Source organism: Colossoma macropomum, unplaced genomic scaffold (genome assembly GCF_904425465.1).
Source record: "Colossoma macropomum unplaced genomic scaffold, Colossoma_macropomum, whole genome shotgun sequence".
NCBI classification, from domain to species: domain Eukaryota; kingdom Metazoa; phylum Chordata; class Actinopteri; order Characiformes; family Serrasalmidae; genus Colossoma; species Colossoma macropomum.
The window spans coordinates 5979835-6002185 of record NW_023494801.1 but is presented as its reverse complement, the minus strand read 5'-3'; the positions used below and the strand labels follow the sequence as shown (position 1 = coordinate 6002185).

The following is a 22351-nucleotide window of genomic DNA, read 5'->3' as shown; positions in this document are numbered from 1 at the left end:
TAGCTCAGCTGCAATGCACTGTATGTTCCAATTCTGTCTGACTTTTAAATGGCAGGTTCCGTCATGGCTCTGTTGATAAAAAGTTATTTCCAGCTACTGCAGTGCAGGGAATTTGTTTATCGCAGAAGTACACAGAGTCTGAATATCAGAAGCTCATGACCCTGTTCTATATTGCCATATTAGCATTTTAAGGAATTGGCATTTCAGATTTTCATTTCAGTCTATGAGCAGTCTGTCACAAGATTGGCATAGAGAATTATTTCTGACCCAGATCATGTTCTTTTTCCAGAGTATCAGCTTCTTCCTTCAGGCAGGAGATGCAGAATGCTAAATAGGTTTAGAAATTCTTTTGTATCTTTATCTATTATGATTCTCAGTTCTGTTAAGTGAGCAATGCAGTGTTTTGTTTTTTCTTTCCATGGGGTATTATTAATGTGATTAATGTTGTTAATCAGGGGTGGAGGTTGTATGTCTGGTGGTTCTTTTATGACATGCAGTCTTGGATTGCCTAAGAAAAATTTCCCCTGGTTGGATAATAAAGCTAATCTAATCTAGATTTAATTTAAAAGCAAAACACTGCTGATGCTGGCAATATCAGTAATTGACCAAACTATGTTGGACAGTTCTTATGGAAGAAAAACTAAGAAACGCAACAGCGAAGTGGTATGAAAGCGAGAGGGCTACACTCACAGAGGAGTTGAAAAATGCAGCCATTTAGGCTTTAGATAGTCTCCGTCTATCACGATTGCCAAACAAGTCAGACGATGCACAAAAGTAATTCTTTCTTTATACCTGTAACTTTAGTATGTGTCCTGAATCAGCCTTTATTTGCTGTCTGGCTTGTCGTGCATGTTAAAATGATAAAGCCGTGCCGCAGCCTTCTATGCACTGAATGGCCTCCCTCACCAAATTTAAACAGGGGCTTAAAAGATTTTTATGTTGTAATAACATCAGCTATTAATTGTTAGCCATTGTATTATTGTAACAAGAAGTGATTTATAGACTGTAAACATGTGACTTATTAAACCTATTCTATTAAACTACCAAACTATACCAAGAACAAAGTTAACTTACATTTCTGACTAGAAAGCATGTTTATGTTCTCCAGTTTAAATAGGCAGCGAGGTGTTAGTGCATAACCTGCCGTACCGAAATGGGTTACTGGACAAAGGTGGAGAAAGGTGCCAGTTAAGATCCCAATTTTGTCGGTGTTAGGAGCAGCTTCTTTTTTTGCCACCTTCAGACAGTGTGTCATGGTACACGACACAAGTTTATCTTTTAAATCTGGCACACTCCACACTGCCCAGCCTCACACCCATAATAGTATTGAAAACTGCGATGACCTTATTTTTCACATTCACCCTGCGTTCAGTTCAGTTCAGTTTAGTTCAGTCAAGTTCATGTGAACCTAATGTTATTGAGTCAATGGAAAGTAATGAATACATTCTGATGAAGCTCATTTTGTTCACTCATATAGCTGTAACAAAATGCACTGCTTTATGAATAGAACAAATCTTTCTTTACTTTGAGCAAATGCAATTAATCGTGAATAACTACTCAAAAAATGTGATTTATCTCAATTCATTATTTTAATTAACAGACCTAGTAATACAGTTACATAATAACAATGATTAACTACAATATGTAAGTTTTCTTCTCATTGCCAGAGATAACACCAACTTCTAGGGGTTAATCAGTTGTTTTCATTACGTAAAACGTTGATACAATATGTCAGCCTATCTGTGTATAACCTGTGTGTGTGTGTGTGTTTAGGCAGCAGTGGCTGGTCTCCCTCCCCACGGGACAGACAGCCGTGGATGCAGATCGACCTGGGCAGGAAGTATCGTATTGTGGCCATCGCCACTCAGGGGACTTTCAACTCCTACGACTGGGTCACCAAATATACACTCCTCTATGGAGACCGTCCTGATGCATGGACACCCTACGTTATGAGAGGCGGCAACATGGTAGAGTCACTGAGCTTGTGAATTTTGTGTGTGCCTGTATGTACACAGCAGGGGCATAGCCACGGACTGATTGACCACAGGCCTACTCAATCAAACGTAGACAGAATATTTATTAAGCTTTGTTTTTTAAGAAAAAATTTAATTTGTGTTCTGTGAGTGCTGTCATTGTATTATTGCTAATCAAAATGCTCTCTACCTTATTTTCTTAGCCCTTCAATAACTGTTTAGTAACTGTTGCTCTGCCTCAAGCCTTCAGTGTGTTAGTGCACCAGTGTTTGAATTTGAAGATCCAGTTGCAGTTAAAAGATGTAACTGAGGGAGCTTTAAAAGTGAGATACCATCACTGATAGAGGAAAAACCAAGTTGTTGTCAGTTGCAATTTTGCACTTAGCTAAACAAACATCTACTGAAGTGTTTTGAGTCGTCAAAGGTAAGACATAAATGGTCCATAAAGTTTTGCAGGTCTGCAGTGGCAGTAGCTTTAGCTGAGGAAGATTAGGTTTAGCCTTTTAAGTTTGTTGTGTTGCTACATCTCCACTGTGTTATTTTAACTCGGCTATGTTGTCTTCATTGTGCAGAAGTTGTGCTTGTGCTGAGTGGAAGCATGCTTTTTAGCGAAGGATGTTGCAGTATTGATTGCGTTTCTGTGAATCTTGAAAATATGTGCTATTGGTTTGTATCTGGGTGGAAGTATTGGATTGATGTAGGGTGATGATTGTACTGCTGTCAGGAATAGGCAATAGCCTGATGTCGCCTAATGTGCATTTGGGAATTGTCCACCTGAGAAAAGTACGTTTAAAGCCGTTTTGGGTGGTAAGCCTTTAATTACTTGAAAAAAACACTGATAATAGGATTAGCTTGACCATTGACAAACCACTTGGAGACAGCACAGGAGTTAGAGTAAAAATGTCACCACCCATATGGAAAAAAAGTATATGGACATACATATATATGACAATATATTCTGAAATGTATTTTAATGTTTGGGATGTATTTTGGCATGGAGTTCAATGTATTTGATACATACATACATGTACATATCAAATGCATTGCACTCCAGGCCAAAATACATCCCACACACTAAAATACATTTCAGAATATATTGTCATATCAACCAAATATATTTTAAAGTACATTTAAGTATGAAGAAATATTACACATAGAAATGTACCATAAAAAATAAATGCATGTAAAGGAATTTATTAAATTCAATTGAAAATGACTGAAAATAGCCCAAATACTTGTCTAATACACTTTACAGTGTGGAATACCTTTTGAAAGGAATTAATTTTCTTCTATATTACATTTAAATATTAGCAAATGAACTTTTAACATGGCAAAAGAAAGTGTTGTAGGTATTGATACACTGCAAAAAATGCAGCTATGATTTAACATGTTTATTTTTGTTAATATCTTGACTGGATTACAGTGGAAATGACTCATCAGATTAGAAGAACAGCAAGTTAGCTAGCTAGGTGGCTAGCTACCTGGCTATCTAGGCTCTTTACCTTTAATTTACCCTCTTTTCTCAGACTGAAAGAGTAAAATCCTGTCTGTGGGGTTCATTTTGTGTTAAATAAAGACAGAATCGCTGTTTTCTCTATGATTCTTTGTGATGTTTGATGATCAAGTTAAGAGTCCTACTAATGCTAGCTTGCTTGTATTTATTAGCCTAAAGATCAGTGGCTAGGCTAGCAGTCAGGGTTGCTTGACACCACAGGGATTCCCAGTGGTTATGTGGTTGTATGTAATGTATGCTGGTTATTGTAGCGAACACTGATGAACTAAAACATGAAAATGATATAAAATCGTGAATTCTGTCAAAGCAATGAGACTGAGGGATATAATGATAACGTTAAACTCCAGCTTTATATAAAACAGTTTTCTACTGTCGTCTCCCTCCCTCTCTCAGACATTGCCTGGAAACTGGAATTACTACCAGGTGAAGAGGAATGTGTTCCACTACGCCTTCACTGCCAAACACCTGCGCTTCCTGCCCATGGGCTGGAACACAGAAAATGGCGGCAAGATTGGCGTCCGGCTGGAGGTGTACGGCTGTCCCTACGGTAAAGAGGGCTAAAGAGAACACAGACTGGGCCCTCAGTGGCTGCCGCAATTATTTTTTATCTCACTTTCTGGCCAAAAATAACATTCAGTAGAATAAAACGTCACTGCAGCTCCACTCACTGCCTCATTGTGTTACTAAAGATTTGGTGGCGTCTTGCAGGGCAGCAATCAAATACATTTCATTCGAGCGCTGCTGATAATCACATTTTCCACAAAGCCGCTTAACAGAGCAGTTTCTCCTGTCAATCAGTGCTAAAGCTGTCTAGCTAAAGCTGTCTGTATAGTGTGCCAAATGAACAGACAACTTATTTTCATATTCTAAGCTTTCTCAGACCTTTAACCTCTGACTCTTTGGCTTCTAGACTCGTATGTAATGCAGTTAGAGGGGGACGATATGGTGGCTTACTCATTTCCTGGCGGGCGGATGCGGACACTACAGGACCACTACGCTCTGAACTTTAAGACGCTGGAGAAAGATGGGGTTTTGCTGTACAGTGAAGGCCTACAGGGAGACTCCATCATGCTGGAGCTGAAAACAGGGCGACTTTACCTGCATATTAGCCTGGGTAGGAGCCATAAGCAGTAACTGGGAGAATGGATACACTCTTGTACAATCTTGTATTGTACCTAATCTACACAATGTGTTAACTCCTTAAATGGCCATAGCTTGTCCACGTTCCAGACCTTCATTACACACCTAACTAAAGTCATAAGTTAAGAGTAACTCCAGTTCCATGTATTTACTAAATAATAAGCCTTAGGATGTAAAACAACAGATAATTTGAAGGGTTAATCCTTTAAACTCCAGGCTAATTTTACAGTTATTGATAAAAAGGATTCTTTTTCAGTAACTGCCAGTTTTATTTGGTAACTGCTAAGCTACGAATATGTAAGGGTTCTTATTACTATTACTAAGGGGTTGCATATAACTTTAAATTGGTCACCTATCCCAAATTAAAGTTATATTAAATTAATGTACATAGAATTAGACAGTTTACAAATCATCTTGCTCTTCTTTTTTTCTTTTATTGTTATTATTATTAGATCTTAGAAATAAAAATTTGAATGCAGTTAACAGTCATTTAAAGCCTAATTTGTATGATTTAATTTTCATGATCTTAATTGTCTTCTAACAGCTTACCTTCATTTATAGCAACATAACGACAACATAATGGCTACTTGAGTAGTGCATGCAGTCTATGTTGATGTGTGTGACGAGTTTTTTTTTCATATGATATTGTAATATTGTAAAATTGTAATAAAATGTATTAAATGTAACAAAATGTAAGGAGGAAAGTAAAGTACTGAAATACAGGAGGTGGTAAGAATGTACTTTTGCTTATATACCTAAAGCACACAGCTTAGTTGTGGCTGATTTTACAGGGAGCAGCACAGTTCATAACACAAATGGAATGACCACAATGAGAGTGGGGAACCTGCTGGACACTCAGCACTGGCACTATGTCACCATCAAACGCTACGGCCGAGAGGTCAACTTCACCCTGGACAGCCAGACAGAGAGAGCCGTCCTCAATGGGGAGTTTAACTACTTGGATCTGGACAAGCAGGTGAGTCAACCAGACAAGACCAATCAAATATTTGAATGAATCGATTTGGTTCATTCTGACTTCTTCTGAGTATATTGTGATGCTGTTTACAGCTGAAATAGAGGAGCTACCTGACAACACGCACTAAAAAGAGAGCTCTGGTCCAATCTATGATTGTAGGTCACTCATTCAAAAGCTTTTAAATGGCTTTTAAATGGATGCGTTCATCCTGTTTGAGATCTGTGCATTCTATTCGAGAGCTTCCACTGTAACAAGAATCCACAAGCTGAATGAACGAGAGGAAAAGGCTAAAATCATGGAGGACATTGGAATCTTTGGCCTCTATATATGATTTATTAATACATGATTAATTGGTTGGAATATGCTTTTAGGGTCATAGCAGGCAACAGTGACACCAACGGTAAGTATTAGTGCAACTGGTACATGAACTGTAACACTGAGCTCAGCTCTTGTCCATTTCCTCCTCAGATATATGTGGGAGGGGTCATAGAGAAGGACATGCCCCACCTCCCTGGTAAGGTTAACTTCCGTGGCTGCATGGAGAACGTCTTCATCAACGGAATCAATATCATTTACAAGACCAAGTACCAAGAGCCTGATGTACGGCTTGCTCCTAAAAAGGTACTGTTCAGTATCAACATTGACAGTAGACTGTGATAAAATATCCATCAGAGTTGATAAAATACAGCAAAGGGGATCTCTTGTACTTTTTGATTTGGCTCTTTCTTTAGTGTGTTACGTAGCTTTTTGTGCATATAAACGGTCTGCAAAGTAATAAAGCCCAAAGTACACACCAGAGGGACTAACTGTCTCCCAAAGAAACCCCTTTTTTCAGCAGCCTGAAACATCATTGGAATTCCAGCCCTTTTGTCTGTTACAAGATGACATCAGCATGTAACACAGTTCTTATTCCCCGCCTACCGGCAAGCTTGGTAGCCCTTCATACAACGCACAGCAGCTTTATAGCCAGGTTGAGAAGACGCTGACCTGTTTTCAGGATCAGACTCTGGCTCAAGCTGATAGGGCAGAACTGATGCCATTGGAAAAATAGTCACAGCAGTGTTTATAGCTGCTCAGGTGAGAGCCGAGTCATACTTCAGAGCTGTTCTTTATATTGTTGTGCCCAAATACTGCCTGCCCTAAATCCTCTCCACTCCTCCCAGGCAGTCACAAGAGACAGCCGTGGTTGTGTTGGGCTCCTTAAAGGTAGAATGAGCAGGATTTGTCGGTTGCTGTTTAAACACGCCATTGAAAGTTGACTGAGAGAGGGAACAACACTGGTCGAGCGAGCTAGAGAGTGAATGAAGGGAGAGAGCGGCGTTAGTGAGAACAATGCAGCGAATCAGAGAAATAAACCTTCACAGCCCTGCGGAAAGGATTTTGTGTGAATGCTGTTTGCTGATGTGGCCTTTCTCTGCAGACTGCATGACAAGGGGCACACCCGCTCTGGTGGTTGACCATCCAGAACAGAGTTCAGAGGCTTGTCGGGAGGTGGCGCTTAAAAAAATAGGCCCTCTAACAGAGCATTTCAGACAGAGAGTGAATAGAGATTTACACTATGAGAAAAATAGTGTGTTTTTTTGGAACATTGAAGCATGTAAATCTATTCTAGTAGACCCCAAAATACAATTATTAACGTTGAAAATGAGCATACTAATACTCCCCTTTAAGCGGATATCTGTTTAGAGAAATTAGACACAGTCCATCAAAGGTTTGGAGACAGCTTGCATTCTTTTTAGAGCTTAGTATTCCCAAACATTTGATATTTGGGAATACTAATCTCATCCATCTGTATTAGATGCACCTACAGGATGAACATGCATTAGAATCTGTAAATGAACCTTCCTTCCTTTCATCCCTCCCTCAGAAAAAGATGCACTATACGTGCCGTGACCTGCTTTGGCGACCCTTGAGCTTCGCAGGGCCCAACAACTATCTACAGGTGCCTGGATTTTTCCGGAGGAATCGGTTGGCGGTGAAGTTCAAGTTCCGCTCATGGGATTATACTGGCTTGCTGATGTTTACGAGGTTCGCAGATGAGTTGGGCTCTCTGGAGCTGGGCCTGAGTGAAGGTCAGGTCAATGTCACGTTGATCCAGAGGGACAACAAAAGACTCCGCTTTGCTGCAGGTAACAGCCAAATGCATCTGACCTCAGGATGGGATGATATGAATATCATTTTCTCAAAAATACCTTGAATGTGCACTACTGTGAATACTGATATTGAAAAAAATATTAAATAAAGATAACTTGTGTCAAGTCAATTTTATTGCTAAGGTCTAGTTATTGTATTAACAGTGATCTTAGCCCACTTTATCCCACCTCACCCTAAACTAAACTGCTACTCTGTATTAATATCAGGCTGTTTTGAGGTCAGTCTTTCATCAGATGTGTGCTAACTTCTGTTTTTTCACAGGGTACCGTTTGAACGATGGCTTCTGGCACACAGTGGACCTGGCTGCCAAAGACAACTTGTTGACCATCACCATCGATGAAGACGAAAGCTCTCCGTTGAAGATCACTAACCCGTTCCAAGTGAAGACTGGAGACCGCTACTTTTTTGGGGGTGAGTAATGGGGTGTGCTGGTAGAGGAGAGATTACGGCTATCGCTTATGACACTGGCTCTGCAGGGCTGGAAGTGAATGCAGGCTCATTCACTTTCACCTTAAAGCCAATTCTTCTCTCACACTGGCACATAAAACAGAAAGAGTTTGAGTCTAAGCGTTTGTTCAGTGGGTTAGTCAAGCGTAGGTGTGACTGATATGCTTGATTTTTGCCCAGGCTGTCCTAAGACCAATAACACGGCTCGCTGTGTGACCAAACTGGCCCGGTTCCACGGCTGCATGCAGCAAATCTTTATTGATGACGAGCCTGTGGACATCGACGTGATGCTGCAGAGGAAATGGGGCAGATACACCGAGCTGCTGCTGGGGACATGTGCCATCACTGACAGGTGTGTGTGTGTGTGTGTGTGTGTGTGAGTGTGTGTGTGTGAGTGTGTGTGTGTGAGTGTATGCAATTGTCTCTCAATATGTGTGATTTCATATTTTGTACTGCACATTATACAGCAACACAGTGTGTTTGTTTCTGTCATAACACAGATGCTTAACACACATTTTGTCTACTGTAGTTGTCTAATGTAATTGGGACACACTGATGCCACTTTTTCCCCTTCTGAAGCCCATACCCATCCCTAATCCTCAAGAATCTGGCGATATTGAGTACTGTTATCAATGGCAAGTCCTGATATTTGTACAATAACTTTTTAAATATTTTTCATTATTTTATTTTGGAATGTTCTGTGTCACAAATGAAACATACTAAGATTGAATGAATGACATTTACTTGTATGTACACCAGTCTGTCACTTTATTAAGTACACCTTTCTTATCTTCTCTCTGTATACTTTGTTAGCCCCGTTTAACCCTGTCCTTCAATGGTCAGGACCCCCACAGGACCACCACAGTCACTGCTGGATTAAGAATAGTCCACCGACCAAAAATATTCAGCCAACAGCGTTCTGTGGGCAGCGTCCTGTGACCACTGATGAAGGAGTAGTGTAAAAAATTGATTTTCTTAATTTTAATTGATAACGTAATGTTGACGGAACATGCGGAGGTGCAGTGCCGGACAGTCTGTGGCGTGCACACTACATTAAAAGCTAGCGGATGGGTCGCAACCCAAATGTTAACAAGAGTCATTTTGTCCTTTCAACAAAAATCAAACCACCTTGAGAGCCACAAGATTTTGAGTCCCTTTTACCATCTTGGCTGTAAATGTCTCGGTGTGTGCTGATGTACTAGTGTAGTCTAAAAGTACAATATAAACAAAATCACAGACTTACTTTGCTCTGCTTTAAGCTTTAGCTCAGCTGTAGCCGCTTTTCTTGCATCACTAGCAGGAAACTTTTCCACAAAAGTAGAACAGCTTCTTGTAAAATGTCTCTCAACGATTGACTTCTTACGAGGCTGAAGTCGCTTCTCATCCTCCAGCTTCTTATTTGAATTTTCCCGTTCAACCTTAAATGGTGCCTGAGGTGTCAGACTATAACTGCTGTACCATTTAAGGTGGAACGGGACAATTTGAACGAGAAGCTGGCGAATGAGAAACTGACTTCAGCTTCACGTTTTTTTTAGTGTTTAACAGTTTCTCGTTGCAGATAAAAGATATCAGGAAACCAGCTGGAATGATTATAACGTCTATTCATCTCCTGAATTCATCATCCAAATTATTACAAACTCTATCACAACTTTTATTGCCAAGGATTTGCATCCGTACTCAGTCAGGTCTTTCGCGCTGTGTTAGACACTTTGGAGCCGAGATACAGCGTCCCGTCTCGAAGACATTTTACTGACACAGCGATCCCCCCCACCCCCCACCCCTCACTCTCTACAATGAGAGCAGAACCAAAGTTATGAAATCACTAAAGAAAACGGGTGGTATGGCTGTAACATGTGCTGCGTGGACATCTATTACCACAGGATCTGATGTCATTTTATCATACATGAGTGGCAGCCAGCGTCTCATGTGCTCCAGTGAATGAGAGCCTTCCAGTTCACTTGCCACATCACTTCCATTTGTTTTATTAATAAAAGATCTTGGAAGTAAATTCATTATGGATCATTACAAATACTTTACTTTAAAAGTTCCAAGTTGTCACACAGTGAGAAAACAGAAATAGAAAAAAAAGATGCGTCAATATTTGTTTTATAATTGTATCACAGCCCTCTGAATCGTAATCGAATAGAATTGTGAGGTGCCTAGAGATTCCCTCCCCTAATATATATGTGGGTGTGTGTGTGTGTGTGTGTGTGTGTGTGTGTGTACACATCTCATTGATGCTGAAACAAAATCACGTATCTCCAAAATAGACAGTCTTACACATAAGTACACAGCAGCTTCTCTGGCTTGGCAAAAATTGTGCTAAATGTTTTTAAATGGCTCATACGCCCCGTTCTCTCACCCAGCATCAGGCACTCCTGGAGTCTGGTGAATATCACTGTCATTTACGCTGCCAGTAGCAGCTGTTGAGCCATGGATTTCAGCTTGATGCAAGGCCATTGTTGGATGCACCTGACTGACAAAATGACACTGCAGATGGTGCAGAAGTGGCTAACGGGTATCCTTAAGGCTAACCCTAGGCTAAAGGCTGTCGTTACCCCAAGAGACTGGCAGTTCTTTCGATGTGTACCAGAGGAAAGAAATATTCTAAATGAGATCTTCACTTATCTCGGGTACTTCTCCTAGACGTGGTTAAGTCCAGTTTGAAATCAGAGTGAGACTTTTTCTGCTGTTTCAGAAATTTGTCTCCTGAGACATAAAACTTCTCACTTTTATCAAAATATTGTCACACATGTGGTTTAACTCTTTAGAGTCTGACTCGTCTCACCCCAGTCTGAGCTGAATAATATTGCCATAAGAAAAGTGCGAGATCTGTCAGTGCAAAAGGAGAACAAATTTTTTTCTCATTCATCACCAGAACATCAAAGGCTGATGTTAATCTCCTCTTTTCTCCTAAGGGGGGTTTAGAAATCACCGATCTTTCATTAATACAATACTGAGATCTGCTTTATTTCTCTGAGACAATTTTAAGACAGATTTTTTTTCCCTCTGGGGTCTCTCTAACGTCGGCTCCCTCTGTAACAACCTGCACTAACGTTAACTCAGACTGTAGCTGACAACGTAGCGGGAGATGCAGAAGGATGGCTAACGTCTTCATTCTGCTCATTTGTGCACCTATTTGTGGAACGCCTGTAGAAAGTTTTTTTGCAGGGAGCATTTTTTACTACTGTCTTAAATTGGAAATAATCCCATGTGGTCCTTGCTTCAGTTAAGGTCCATCTACTCTCATGCAAGTATGTATCACTCAGTAGTTGTGTGTCTGTGACAATCATTGCTGCAGCCACTTGAATTTACCAATCTTGAGATGTTAATGAAGTGAAGTTTGTTTCTTTAGTTTTGTACTGAAGCTATAAGGGCTAAGGTAGCTAACAAATATGGAAGCGTATTATCACTAATTAGCTTTGTTCAAACTGCAAACTTAAGCCATACGTGCCTAAACCACGACAAGCTGTTGTATGAAAGATATTGTACGAAATATTTTTCCTCTTTTAAGGCAAAAATGTGTCAGAAATGTAGAATATATTCCAACACAGGGATGTGAAACTGGGTAAACTGTCTGGGGGAAAATACTCATTTACATTTACAGCATTTAGCAGACGCTCTTATCCAGAGCGACTTACAAAAAGTGCTTCGTCTACCTAGAGAAAGTATCTTACTCTAATTGTCATCTCTTTTATATCTCATTTACTTCTCATTCTTAAATTCAATTCGAAATCAATGTGAGACTTCAGCAGTTTCCACGTTTCTGAAATGTAGCTCCTGAGAAACAACACTCTTGATTTTCTCACTTTAATCTCAATATAGTCTCACAGATTAATTAACAGTCTTAGTCTGAATAATACGTATGTTAAAAGATTGAGTTCGTCATTTTCTTACGTAGCCGAGTTCTACATCTCAGAACACTTCCTTCAGTCAATCAGTGTAGAAGACGAACTCTTTTCTAATTTATCTTACAGTGAAATGCTCATGTTAATCTCCTTTTTTCTCCTAAAGGGGGATTTAGCAGGACAAATGCGCAAGTTATTAATCCTTCATTAATGCAATGCTGATATCTGCTTCGTTTCTCCTGAGACATAGAAAAACTCAGACATTTTCCTACCAAAATGATTTTTTTCTCTTCTGACACTCCAAAAATGTCTCATTAAGGCTTTTAGCTGACGAGTTGAATCAGAATGCAAATATCTGCAGAGCTGTGGCTTAGAAGGCAACCCCAGTTTAACCCTGTGTACAAACACTCATTTTTAGCTACTCCACTCTTTCAACAGTAGTCCTCTACATGTTTCAAGCTATGAGTGCGAGATAAGTATTGAATTACACCATGTTTGTGTTACTGCTAATTACAGCTGTGAGTTTAATGGGTTAATCCCACAATTCTGACTGACTGACAGACAAATCACACAAAATTGCCAGAGATTCAGGCTTGAAGGTTTGTTGAGCAATGGCTTAGATGTCACACCAGTATTCCTCTGAGCCCTCACGTATGATAAAGCTGTCTGTCTGCTCCCCCCCAGCTTCTGTATGGTTGTATCTGATGGGATCAAGGCTGCTCTTTTACTTCACAGAGGAATAATAATGTAGGTGATGAGGCTCATCACTCAGGAGTGACAGACTAGAGACATAAAGAGGAACACATCAGATTTATATGCTGCCGCTCAAAGACTGGTCAGACAGCTGAGATTCGGACACGTTCACTGGACTGTTACTCACATTAGGGGCTGTGGGTGAATTAACACCCTGTCATGACGTCATGGCTTGTGTTTTCTCAGGTGTACTCCAAACCCATGTGAACATGAGGGCAGGTGTATTCAGTCCTGGAACGACTTCTTGTGCATTTGCAACAACACGGGCTACAAAGGGGAAGTCTGTCATAACTGTGAGTTTCAGGGATGATACATATGAGTATTAGTCTGATGTGTCTGTGCTACTAAAAATAAGTGATTTCTCTCTTTTATCTTGACAGCGGTCTATAGAGAGTCATGTGAAGCGTACAGACTGAATGGAAAGTATTGGTCAGGCAACTACACCATAGACCCTGACCTGAGTGGCCCGCTGAAGCCTTTCACCGTCTACTGCAAGATGAAGAGTAAGACATATCTTCACCACATGTCACCTCACACTGTCTCATTCCAGCTCTCATCACCTACTGTTTCCTCACATTCATCACTTCATGACATTTAATCACATTTCCTCACCTAACTCCACGTTTTCTTACCTCGTTTCCTCATTTCACGCTTCCTAATGTTTGCTCGTTTTCCCACCTTATGTCACCTCACATTGCCTCACATGTTGCCTCCCCAGGTTTCCTCACTTCATGCTTCCTCATCTTACGTCAGCTCACATTTCCTCACCTCATGTTTCCTCATATCACATCGCATTTCCTCACCTCACATTTCTTCACCTGATGTTTTCTCATATCACATCACAATTCCCCACTTCATGTCACCTCACATTACGTTTCCTCAACTTTTATCACCTCGTTTCCTCACATGCACCTCACGTGTCCTAACCTCATGTTACCTCATGCTTCATCACGTCACAGCACCACATGTCAACTCGTGTGTCCCCACCTCACGTTTCCTCATGTTTTCTCACCTCACATTTCCTCACCTCACTCCACATTTCCTTACCTCACATCAGCTCACGTTTTCTCACCTCACGTTTCCTCACATCTCCTCACGTTTCCCTGCCCTACATTTCCTCACCCCATGTTTTCTCATATCACAACTCATTTCATGTCACCTTAGATTACCTTGTCTCCTCAACTTTTATCACCTCACATGCACCTCACGTTTCCTGACCTCACGTCACCTCACGTCACCTCATGTTTCATCACTTCACGACACCTCATGTCAACTCATGTGTCCCCACCTCACATTTCCTCGATTTCTCACCTCACATTTCCTCCTATCACTCCACATTTCCTTACCTCATGTTTCCTCACTTCACACTTTCTAACAGTATGCTGCCTCACCTCATGTAACCTTACCTCACATTTCCTCGTTTACTCGCCTCACTTCACATCACATTTCCTCACTTCATGTCACCTCACATCACTTTGTTTCCTCAACTTTTTACCTCAAATTTCCTCAGATCACCTCCCATTTCACGTCACATCACACCTTACAGCCTGTCAACTGATTTTTCCTCATCTCGTTACTGCACCTTACATTTCCTCATGTTTCCTCACCTCAAATTTCCTTACGTTTCCTTCTCATGTTACCTTGTTTTTTTGCCACTTTACATTTTCTAGCATTAGCGCGTTTCTTCACCTCATCACCTGTCAACTCATCTTGCCCCACATCATGTTACCTTAAATCACACGTCATGTTACCTTACATCACATTTTCTCAAGTTTCCTTACCTGCATTTTCTTTAAAACACTGCATATTTCCTTACCCTTACGTCATCTCACGTGTCCTCATCTCACATCACCTCACATTACCCCATGTTGCCTCTTATTAACTTGTCTCACTTTAGATGACCTCACATAACCTCAGGGTAAGTTTTAGAAGTAAATGTTCAAGATCAGATTAAAATAGTCTAATATCCTGTTTGCATTATTCATTTAGGTCACATTTTACTGATCCCTGCCTGTCTGGCAGTTAAAGTCCACTCAGTCTGTTTCAGAGATCATTTAACCTGTATATGAGACAGGGAAAGAGTATTTTGTGCCAAAAGCAGCACTTTAAACTAGATTACAGAGTTCAGGCAATTGTGCAAACTCATTTCCTGTGGAAGAGCTAGGTAATTAATTCACGACTACAAGAAAACAAGCAAAGCCAGGTTCGTACAGCGTTAAATGGTGCCCAAAGACAATATAGGTAATGAGGTTTCTTTATTTTGTGGCAGAGAAAATAAAACCTCAGTCTTTCCCAAACAATTACTGAGGCTTTGTCTACCCGGTCACCACCATTTGAAGCTTTAAGTGCCGAGCAGTCCAGGTGTTCAGTCTTGTAGATTGTGTACTGTGTAATTGTGTAAATTGGATTTTTGGCCAGATAATGGCGGTAAAAACATGGGCCATTGGCTCTGATCCTGTGAGTTCTTTTGTTTTCTGTCTACTTCCTTTTAGTGAATAGAGCCTGGACGATTATTGAGCACAACCGTATTGACAGCACTAAGGTAACTGGCTCCAGTGTGGACCGACCGTACATAGGGGATCTACGGTATGTGAACGCTTCGTGGGACGAAGTCACTGCTTTGGCCAACACGTCATTATATTGTGAACAATGGATCGAGTTCTCATGCTACAAGTCCCGCCTCCTAAACACGCCACGTAAGTATCCGACTGGACTCTACTGACGCCAGTGATTGGTTTTAAGTGAGGCTATTGGCTGACGTTAATGCAGTAGATCTGTCCAGCGGTTTAAATCTCTGATCTCATGTCGATTTAGATTTGATCACAATTCATGGCATCATGGCTTTGCAAATTTCAGCAAAATTTAATTCAGTATTTTTGTGATTTCGAATTATATTTAAAAATCAAGTAATTGCACAAATGTGACTGTAACCTGTAGTGGAATATAGACAGCAAAAACAGTACGCCAAACTTTTTGTGGATTTTCAAAAATAATAGGCCAAAAAATGAGCACATAGATTACAGAAATTATTATAATCAGTTCTAATTGATTATAACATTCTAAAATTGGTGCAATTGAATTGCCACATTCAGACTTCAAAAATCTCTGCAAAATTAAACAGCTGACATATAAACAAAGTAGTTCACAGTGATTCATGTGAAATGTGAAATGGTTCATTATAGAGCAACTCTGACTTCTTTACAGTGGTAGTGATAGGAACCAGAGGTTGGAAAAAAAATTATATATACATATATATTATGTATAATATGTTGTTCTTAGTTTTGTTCATATAGATCGTTAATATAGATGATGATAAAATAGTGATGCGTATGAAAAATGTTTTTTGGGGGCTGTTTTTCCTTTTAACACCCTGCAAGTATCTCTCCGTCCTAAATGTATTCAAACTAAGAATATGTTTTTGACCGAAATCTTATCTCAAAAATGTCAAACAACGGTGTTCCAGGTGTCAAAGTATTCTGTGAGGGAGGTTTTAGAAGCATTAAACTCGTCAGACGTCTGGTTTCTATCACCACCACTCTAAATACTTCAGGATAGGAAAGGTGCTCGACGATGCATCATTTCACATCAAACCACACTGAATGACTTTTGTTCACAATGACTGAATTAATGCAGGAATTTTGAAACATCTGTGGAGTTCCCCTGTAACACCCCTAGGCAACACCTTTTTTAAAAGAGCAGATTTCCGGAACTGTAACGATTTACCAAAATGAACTGATGTTTAGTTGATTTATGTAACTGACACTGGCCTGTGTGTCATTTTATGGTCATGAATAATAGAAAAGGTGTATGAGACAAGACTAATAATAGTACCTTTCCATCTTCTCTTCTTGACTTAGATGGAAGGCCTTACACATACTGGATTGGTCGTCATAATGAGAGTCATGATTACTGGGGTGGTTCTTTCCCTGAGAGCGGCAAGTGTGGCTGTGCCATCAATCAAACCTGCACTGACTCAAAGTTCTGGTGCAACTGTGATGCAGACTACCGGCAGTGGTGAGAGGGAGCAAGAGTGAGAATGAATGAATGCATGCATGAGACTGAATGGATAAATCAATGAACAAACAAATGAAAATGTCAGACTCGTGAGTTAAGATAATTCCCAATTTCCCCAGAAGAGGCCTCCCGAAAAGAGAATTCATGTCCCTGCATTAGGCCTTATCACATTTGACAAGGAGTTATTGGAATGAAAGTCCTTTGAAAATGACACCAATTCAACGAAACCTGAAGAAATTCATATGGACTAGGGCTGTAGTCAAGACCACCTTTGTTGAGACCAAGACAAGTCCAAGATCATGACTAGTTGGGACTGAGTCAAGACCAAAACCCAGGAACCAATTCTCCTTCAAGACCAAGCTTTACTTAGTCTCCTTTCATTACCTCCTTCCAGTACAAATTACTGGAAAAATATGAAGAAGGGATTTTCTTCGACTTACAAACACAAACGTGGTGGGGATTGAAAGTTTCTTTGCATTCAGTGCCCACTCTGAATGCAATCAATGCCTGTGTTAAATGAATGCAGCCAGTGCCCGCGCTAAAAGAGTCTAACAGGTGCCCACTCTGAATGAATCCACCCAACGCCCACTCTGAATGAATCCACCTAATGTCTATAATGAATGAATCCACCCGACGCCCACTCTGAATGAATCCACCTAATGTCTATAATGAATGAATCCACCCGACGCCCACTCCGAATGAATCCACCTACTGTCTATAATGAATGAATCCACCCAACGCCCACTCCGAATGAATCTACCTACTGTCTAATGAATGAATCCACCCGACGCCCACTCCGAATGAATTCACCTAATGTCCAGAGTGAATCCACCCAACGCCCACTCTGAATGAATCCACCCAACGCCCACTCTGAGTGAATCCACCTAATGTCCAGAGTGAATCCAACCAAAGCCCATTCTGAATTAATGCAACTAATGCTCAGTCTAAATCAATGGTTGATTAATAGTTCAGTGCCATCCAATCAAATTTCAAAATCAAAGATGCTTTTCAAACTAATGTAATAATTCTAGCCTTCCTACCTATCATAACAAAACCAATGTATCTCTATTTTAGAAATATTAGATTAGACATATTATATCACTAATATTAAATTACAAACACTGTTAGCTAAAATAACTCCTTCAGCTTCTTGGTGAAACTGTGATGTTTATTTTGCTGTTTTACTAACTGACTTTGCAACAGTCAGTTAGCAAAACAGCAGAATAAACATCACAGTTATGCCAGCCAGGCTATCAAATTCAGTAAAGACACATTTACATGTAACAGACCAACAGAAACTTGACTAGACGTCTCTGTTCCAGAATGCTTTGAATTTTTTCAGATTTAACAGGATAAACACCAGCCAATAATCCAGGCTACTTGTTGAGTAGTAATGAAATTGAAACAAATATCTTTATCTAGTTAAGAGGTCATGAAATAGTACCAGATCAATACAGATAGAACCAATCAGTACTTACACTGTCACTACACTCTGCACTATATGAGGAGAACCGTTTAAACAAAGACCAAAAACAAACTTGGAGACGGATTTTTATCACTGTAAATACTTCAGTAGATTTCACAAAGATGTTATGCCAAACTGTTTACATTCCCATTAGCTTACAGCACCGGAGCTCAGCTCTGTTTGCCATTGAGACAAACCGAAGCTGTATTTCTGCTCCATTTCGCTTTGGCCAAACCCCTAAACAGCTTGAGTGAGCTTGACTCAGACCAGCGCAACACACACTAACACACCACCAACACGTCAGTGTTACTGCAGTGCTTAGAATCATCCCCCACCCAAATAGTACCTGCTCTGTGAGGGTCCATGGGGGTCCTGACCACTGAAGAACAGGGTAAAAGGGGGCTAACAAAGTATGCAGATAAACAGATGGACTACAGTCTGTAATTGTAGAACTACAAAGTGCACCTATATAGTAAGTGGAGCTGATAAAATGGACAATGAGTGTAGAAACAAGGAGGTGGTCATAATGTTATGCCTGATTGGTGTATAATATTTGTCATTTTGACATTGTTGTAAGAATAATACAAGATTATTTAACTTATTTTCAGACATTTTTACTTAATCTGATGAAGTGAAAATGAGTAAGCTCATTTTAAGAAATGTGCTTGAAACAAGCAAAATGATCTGACAATATAGTGAGATAATTTGATACTTAATAACAAAGAAATAAAGGAATGAGTCATTTTTTTCCAAGAAACAATAAGTAATGTATTCCCATCATAGTTCACTAGAAGAGATTAGTAAGTTGTAACAAATTCCTTTTTAGTAATTATCACTTAATTATCATTTAATTGCCTTTTTCATACTAGTCTGTCTTTATGCAGTTGTGTCATCACGTAACAATATGGAAAAGCAACCACGACCGTAGGGTGGAGCTACATTGAAATTACTGAAAATAATCACTGTAATTGCCAGTAACAGCTATTTTGAACATGTGTATATATATATTTATATATTACATACAATATCTATTTTAATGGGGCCCTAGGCTAATGGGGGCCTTAGGCGCCTGCCTACCTACTGCAAAGTCTGCTCCTGAGTGAGTGTTGGTGACAGTTAAAAGGAAGAAAGTGTTCTTTTTGTAAATAGTAATTGAACTTGGCTGTGACCAGGTGGCAGGTACCAGTGTCTGAGACAAGGATGAGTACAAATACTGCCGAGTCCAAAACATGTCCAAGACAAAACATCTCGATATTGGACTAGAATTCTACAGCCAATCATATGAGATTGTGTAGACCTGTGATACATGTAGACATCTCTGCCTGGTTCTTCTGTTTAAGGTACGCTGATAAGGGCTATGTGATGTTCCGAGACCACCTGCCTGTGAGGAGAGTTGTCATTGGTGACACGAACCGTACTGGCTCGGAGGCCCACTTCAGCGTAGGACCACTGCGCTGTTATGGAGACCGTGAGTATTAGATATTGTGGTGGCAAAGTACTTAAATTGAAGTCGAATAAAACAGAGAAGTTTCCTTTATTTTCATAAAGAGATGAAGAACATCGTCCGCAGGGGATGCACCCACTTGAGGCGAATAGTTTGTACCCTCCAAACTCCCGTCTCCACCCGAAATGCATTGTTCTGTACCATTTACACCACAGTATTAACCAGTCAAACACAAATAGGATAGAGTTGTATGCAAAAGTTTGAGCACCCCTAGTCAAATAACTTCTTTTGATTTTTGAAGTGAAAAGAAGTAAACATAACCTCTGCAGCAAACCATTAAGAAAAGAACGTTTTTTCTGTAAATGTCGATGTACAGTTACTTTATTATACCATTATTTTAACTTTGAAAATAGAAAAAAAATAGTAAATTGTAAATAACGTGTAAAAGTTTGGACACACTTCTAATTGTAAAGTCTCAGAACTCATTAGGCTTTGTTTAGCTGGTGACAATTCCAAAGTGTAATAAATTCTCTGACTGTTCAAACTTTCTTCTAACTTTCAACAACCATGGGCTTTTCTAAGCAGCTGGCTGAGGATCTGAAAATTAAGCTAACTGATGCCTGTAAAGCAGAAGAAGGCTGTAAAAAGTTATCAGAGCACTTCCAGCTCAAAATTTCCACTGACTGAAATGTCATTACGAAATTACAATTAAGGGGAACTGTGGAAACCAAGGTAACATCTGAAAGGGCAAGATAGAACTGCTCGTATACTGGCTAGAAAGGCAAAGCAAAATCCCCATATGACAGCAAAGGAACAGCAGGAAGGTTTTACTGACACAGGAGTGGTGGTGCACCATTCTGCTGTGAAGTATTGCTTGCCAAACATGATCTGCATAGAGGGCTTATCAGAAGGAAACCTGAACTTTAACCTCATCACAAAAGTCAGTGTCTGAAGTATGCAAAACAACATCTAGGTAAGCCAGAGGCATTTTGGAAACAAGTGATGTGGACTGATAAAGTACATGGAATGTCCCTCACAGTCACATGACTTGAACATCACTGAAAATTTGTGAGTAGATCTTAAACATGCCATGCAAGCAGGAATATTGCAGAACTAGAAGAGACACTTGAAGAAGGGGTAAAATTCCTAAAACCAGATTAGAAAGACTACGAAGCTGTGATATCTGCCAAAGGGAGTGTTACGAAGCGCTGACTTAATGAGGTGTCCAAAATATTGCACGTCTTAATTATGAATTTATTGTTCTATTTTTGAAGTTAATTAAATAAAGAGTAACTGTGCATCAGCATTTGCAGAAAAAGTATCATTTTTGTAAAAGCCAAAAATTTTGGGGCTCCCGAGTGGAGCAAGCATCTAAGCGTTGGCCCTATCATCAGGAGATCACGGGTTCTGTCCCTGGTGATGCTACAGCCGTTCATAGCCGGGAGTCCAAGAGAGCACAATTGGCCTTTCAAAGTGCCTTTGAAAGAGGTTTCATTCTTGGGGAACGGATGGCAGGAGATTTGCCAGTGCTTCAGGAGGAACAGTGATTAAATTGACATCTGTGTGTAGATCTGTGGGAAAGACTTCAGTAAATACGTTTGGAAATTGTGGTTAAAAGCACACGTTGAGTAAATGTGATGCTGGTGCATTAGAGCGGTTTGTAAGGAAAACAGAGAAGCAGCTTTTCCTCAGGTGGCTAAGAATGTCAGTGCAGGACGTGATCAGACCATGTCAGTATTAACAGTCCATAACTTCATAGAGAGGGACATTACAGTAGAGCTGCAGTGCATAAACCCCTCATAGCACTGGACTACAGCACTGTCTGAAAAACTAAAAATAGGAAAAATAAATATTGTGACATATCGTGTAACGTGTAAATGTCTTGAAGTTTTCTGATATTACATTTTTGCCATATTGCCCACCTCTACTTCACCATGTGCTCCACAAGTGGGCAAGTCCATGTTTGGCCAGTGGAATGGTTCAGGCCTGAATGCTGTACCCCTGCAGCGAGGGGGATCACTGACTCTATTTAGCTTTGGGGGTGTTTTGTTGGCATGGTTTGGGTCCGCTTGTCCCGTTAGAGCAGGGGTGTCAAACAAATCCGTGGGCCAGAGAACATCTATGTTTTATTTAATCTTTAATTCACATTTTGCTATAAACCGAATGGAACATTTTTTATTTAAAAAATATGCAAAAACATTAACAGTAAAATATAATCACTTGTAGTAGATCTTCAAATATTACATGAATACTTGAAATATTCAGAATTTAAACGTCCCCAGGAGCTCAGTCTATTAAACATACCTATTTGCTTGAGCTAGACATCTGCCATCCTTCCTTTGCTGCAGGTTTATTAAGACTTGGGCTCAATTTCTGAGCTGATGTTGGATGCTTATATTGGATGAACTGCAGTTAGTTGTTTGCTGATACGACTTGTGTGGAACTGTGTAGAACTGAGGTGTAACCGCTGTCCCATAGATTGTTGTTGGGGTATGAGAGCGCACATTACATTGCAGTGCATGCTGGGGACTGTAGTGCAGTGCATTGTGAAACATATTCATATTAATAGAAAATTAAAATGCTCAATTAAAATGATTGCGTCTGATCCTGACCTGGCCCGCGGG

General features: G+C 40.1%; 1 protein-coding gene across 1 annotated transcript in view; it reads left to right on the top strand.

The window, feature by feature from the left end:
• The window catches only part of cntnap1 (contactin associated protein 1), a 64128-nt gene that overhangs the window by 26493 nt on the left and 15284 nt on the right, over positions 1-22351 (top strand). The window contains exons 3-15 of the mRNA XM_036590259.1: positions 1774-1967; positions 3880-4033; positions 4397-4600; positions 5418-5602; positions 6071-6223; positions 7470-7731; positions 8018-8167; positions 8384-8555; positions 12991-13097; positions 13185-13307; positions 15297-15500; positions 16662-16818; positions 19624-19751. Of these exons, the coding sequence (XP_036446152.1) occupies positions 1774-1967; positions 3880-4033; positions 4397-4600; positions 5418-5602; positions 6071-6223; positions 7470-7731; positions 8018-8167; positions 8384-8555; positions 12991-13097; positions 13185-13307; positions 15297-15500; positions 16662-16818; positions 19624-19751 (2193 nt within the window). The remainder of the gene's footprint in view (positions 1-1773; positions 1968-3879; positions 4034-4396; positions 4601-5417; positions 5603-6070; positions 6224-7469; positions 7732-8017; positions 8168-8383; positions 8556-12990; positions 13098-13184; positions 13308-15296; positions 15501-16661; positions 16819-19623; positions 19752-22351) is intronic.